We start from the raw sequence: 4590 nt of genomic DNA, 5'->3' as shown, positions 1-4590 counted from the left end.
CTTTCCACTGGATATCTTCATTTCATTGTGTGATTCAGAGATCATTGTTTTTCCCCTCCATGAAATCATATTTTGTTGGCATGACTTAAGCAGAAACCAAAATCTAGGGCTGGTATCTAGAAGCCTTCACAGTGACATTTTAGGTGCAGGTCTTGTAAAGAGAAAGATGTTTTCTCACTCAGGCCACAGACCCAAAACCTCTGAAAACTAGACTCCTTTCTTAAAGCAATGCCCCCAGAAAGATACCTGGACCTCAGTTCATCATGGTATAAGGATATTCAAGATCCACCATAAAACCAGTCTGAGCAATATCATGTTTGTTCCAAATCTTCAAAGGAACTCCTAAGCCTTTGGGTGCTCCTCCTGGGTACCCTTACAATGAACTACCTCCAGTTTCTGATCTACAGGTATGAAGGATATTACTAAATACACACTGAAGCTGGTGTTAAAGCTGGTGACTCTAAAGCAGAGCAGGCAGAGTAAGAAAGTTTTATATGAAGCTGAAGAACTGACAGTTCACAAGCATTTAAGGTAACCAAACCCATGAGAAGCTGCCACTACAAGACCAAGAGACCAATTTACAGTATCAGAGACTCAAGTGATACATCCCTGCCATAAGAAATGCTGATATCCCTTGAAAAGCACAAGATTTGAAAAATTCAGCTATGAAACACAAGGAAGAGTGGAAACTACCAAAGGCAGAAGTCATGAGGGAAAAAAAAACTGCTGTAGATGGCTGCACCTTCACAGAACCAACACTTGCACTTGATGAAAGCCAAGTCTCAAACATGAGCAGAGATCGTCTCGGGGACTCTAAGATTCTGCAGTATTATGCTTTGCCATGGACTTTTCTCCTCAACCTGTCAAAGTGCAGGAAGTCACATAATGATAGATTTACCCATTCTCAGGGGTGACTATCTATATATAGTATACTTCAAAAGAATTCGAAAAGATAGTACAGCTTCTCTAGGAAGGAATTTTAACATATTCCTCAGTTACACTCAAAATAAACCTTGTGGCAAGAAATGGCATAGGTGATGTTAAAAGTGCAGCCAGAAATGAAGTTATCTCCAAAGCAAAACTGGGATCACTACAGTTTACGCTCCAACCATTCTTCCCAGCAGTTCTTGTACCAGTCCTGCTATCTTTCATCTCCTCTGCTGTCACGAACAGACCAGAAGACAGGGCCAAACATGGACATCATGCTTTTACAAGTCACTGGTCTTCCACAGTCTCCATTTGTGTTCATCCCCCACAGCACAGTAATAACGCAACTCAGAGCCCAAGATCATGCTACTTGGCAGACATCAGAAATGCTAGAAGTTCTAGAAACTCCTTGCCATACCTACTTAGACGTTACATGAAACTCTGATGAAATGAGCATCACTGCCCAGGTCATACTGACTGGCACTAGCCAGCTTTAGTCAGCCCTCCCTGTTCCTCCAGCAGTGTCATCTTGGAGAGGTAGATTATAGACAGATGACTAGACCCATTGGCCAAATCCCTCAACTTATTTGTTTCCTTTCTGGGATTGCAAGGAAACATGTATCTACTTCAGTTGACAATCTTTCATCTTCTCCTTCCTAGAAAGGCAACACTGCATGCTGCCTACAGTGAATCAAAGGGAACAAAATCAGATTCACCATCTCCATCTTAACTACTTAAGACCAACACCAAAATATAAGATTTGTGTTTGGTTATTATGGGAGTACTATCTAGAAATCAAAACATACCTTTAACCAACTCTTGTCATGGCCAAACCACCATAATTCACCTCATGAGCTCAGTTAACTTTGGCCCTTTCCCTTACACCAAACGAGCATCAGCAGGATACGCAGGCAATGGCAACTGCTCTGGGCTGTGCAGTGAGCAGCAGCGATGACAGTGCTGTGTTCAACATTAGGGATTTTTGACAGAGATCCCTGCCAGAACCGCACTAAAAGCCCCACCAGCTCCAGTTCTTGATGAAGTTTCTCTCTATAGCCTATTGATTTTTGCCAGCATTCAGCCTTTACTCTACTAGTACTCGCAACTGCTTCCCCCCCGCCCCCTTCAAAAAATAAGCAGAGTTTTAATTTCAAACAAGAAGCCACTACTACAGCCGCATTGAAACATTGTTCTTTGTAGAAGTAGCATCCTCCAGCAATGTTCCTGTAACTCAAGCCTCCAGTTAAGGCCAACAAATCCATTAGCCTCTTGATCCCAACCAACTTCTTCCAGCTCTGAGGCAGGGGAGGTCATTAGTAACATACTGATGCAGTACTTGTCGTACGTGACAGCAGTATCTCAATGCCAAGGAATCAAGTTTGAGAGTCTGCCTTAACAGTGAAAGAGTGAAAGCAGAAAGCACCTTTTTGGGAAGGGGGAAAGGTAAGTCACTTAAAGGTATGATATCACTTAAACTCCACATATCCGATAAGCCAGCCTTTCACAAAGGGGAGTTTTTTTTAATTTGTCAGTCATCCACAGTAACACAGTACTGTGTCATCTGTGTATATATAAGAGTGACAGGTTCTCAACGCCATCATCCAGAAGCTTTTGTGGCTACGTTTACTGTATGGAGTCCTTGGACTAGAGCTTGCTTTGACATTTAAGGCCTTCAGCTTTTAACCTTCATAATGAAATACCTTTCAACCTTCATAATAGTTGCAATGAATTTCATAACAACTAACATTATGATTGATACATATACTGAAAAATTCTGACCTATCAACTTGTTTACTTTTAATTTTCTATCCAGTCCTTACTAATTATCCCATTAGTTTACTTATAAGCTTGCAAGAAGGAATACCAGGAGTATTTCTCTCTGAGCTCTGCTGTAAGGGTCTTGGTGGAAGGCCTCAGAAGGGTGAAAACAAAAAACCTACTGGAGAAACTGATCAAGAAGCACAAATATGACGAACACTTTGAAGTGGCATATCATTTTTAGTAAGTCCAAATACTATCAAGGGCCCAGCAAAAAAGGTACCTCATTAATACCTAGATGGAGGGGAAAATGGGCCAACTAACTAGCAGAACTCAATAAAATGGATTTAAGCTTTAGAACAAGTATTTATTAAAATGAGCCAAGCATTCAAGCAGATGTTCCAGTTTCTTTTAAGATACAAAGTCTACTTGTACTTAATGATACTCTGATTCAACAAGCCACTATGCAATCAGTTTGCCAAAAGACAAGGAGCTACTCTTAACTGTACAGCACACTCATTTAACATAGATCAAGAAAGGAACGGGGTCAAAAGCAGCATCAATGGTGTTGCGATTCCTAACTCTATAGAAAGATGGTGGTAAGCCAGATGTTCCAACTAGTGCTTCAAAACCACTGAAAAAAAGAAAGCTTTATCTTATTGGTTTATTTTAAGCACTTGAACACATTCTTTCCTGGCCCACTAAGTTGATATTAGATTCCAAAAAGACATTTTGCATTCCTAGCACTCTCCAACTGCAGCTTCAAATAATAGCATAGCCTAGTCTCTTATTATCATTTTTAATACACAGCAAGTTAAAACAAGATATATGCTTATTCATATGAGCAATTAAACAACAGTAATTCAGCAAAGTTAGGTTTTGTAATCTCTCGTCAGCTCAAACAAGCCATTTGATACCATTCACTGTATCAGTTAAGCATGTCTGAGGCAAGTGCTCTAACAAGCGACATGAGCTAAGCACCCAGAGTTGCCATTTAGTATTCTATTTTTGAAAGATGCTTGCAGAATTATTTCCATAGGAGAATTTTTTTAGTATTTGTTTTATGACAACAGAGTTCCTGACCTGTACACAGCATGGAAAAAGACCCTTGGACTAGTCTAAAGGCCAGAGACACAAACTATTTAGGCTATCAAAATCAGAGACAAGACCCATTCCTCCACTTCAAACAGGCAAAGGAATGGGAATCAGGTAAGTTCAGCTGAATTAGCACCCGTAATGAATCTAATAATTAGTACTTACATAGATGAGCCCAGAGTAATACCGATCCTTTAAGTTATGCAATACAGAGGCTTCATTTAAACAGGTTAACTCTGCCATGTCTTCCACTTTGGAGAACTTGGGAGGATTCATCTTCTGAATATCATCTTTATTGACTAGTGCTTTTTTTCCATTCTCTGCCAGTTCGACCAACACTTCATCCCCTTTTTCTTCCTTGATGCTGGCCGCCTCAAAACCATGGCGCTCTGAAGGAATCCACACCAGCTTTTTAGCAGTCCAATCAGCCTGGGTGGCAGGGTTGTAGATTACAGCCCTGTCCACGAAGAGGTATCTCTCCGGATCTTCCTGTCCAGATCTCTGTGCCATTGTAGGAAGCGCAGGTGTCCACTATCAGTTACCCTGTAAATTGGGGAGAAAAAAAAGCAAAGAGTACGTTACATACCATATTCTTATCGATGAAACGAGTGGAGCTATGGCACATCAGTTAAACAATCTATCACTAATATCTGTATCTTTTCTTGATGAAGAAGCACTGTTAATTTCTTCCACAGTCTGAAGAAGTTGCTATAGAACTGAGAGCCCCTATTCACACAGCAGCCCTCTGAATAAACCAACTGCCATACAGAAGTTAAAATGATCTGTCAGGTATAACCCCAGACCCAATAA

At 40.6% G+C, this 4590-nt stretch overlaps 1 protein-coding gene across 4 annotated transcripts in view; it reads right to left on the bottom strand.

Annotated features, from left to right (window-relative positions):
- Positions 1 to 4290, bottom strand: part of MYH10 (myosin, heavy chain 10, non-muscle) — a 102339-nt gene extending 98049 nt beyond the window's left edge. For all 4 annotated transcript variants that reach the window (XM_010291615.1, XM_010291613.1, XM_010291614.1 and 1 more), the window contains exon 1: positions 3946 to 4290. In XM_010291615.1, the coding sequence (XP_010289917.1) occupies positions 3946 to 4290 (345 nt within the window). The remainder of the gene's footprint in view (positions 1 to 3945) is intronic.
- Positions 4291 to 4590: the final 300 nt, after the last annotated feature.

Source organism: Phaethon lepturus, unplaced genomic scaffold (assembly GCF_000687285.1).
Source record: "Phaethon lepturus isolate BGI_N335 unplaced genomic scaffold, ASM68728v1 scaffold37, whole genome shotgun sequence".
In the NCBI taxonomy this organism is placed as follows: domain Eukaryota; kingdom Metazoa; phylum Chordata; class Aves; order Phaethontiformes; family Phaethontidae; genus Phaethon; species Phaethon lepturus.
The sequence above is the reverse complement of the archived record's forward strand: the minus strand, read 5'-3'. Positions and strand labels throughout refer to the sequence as shown.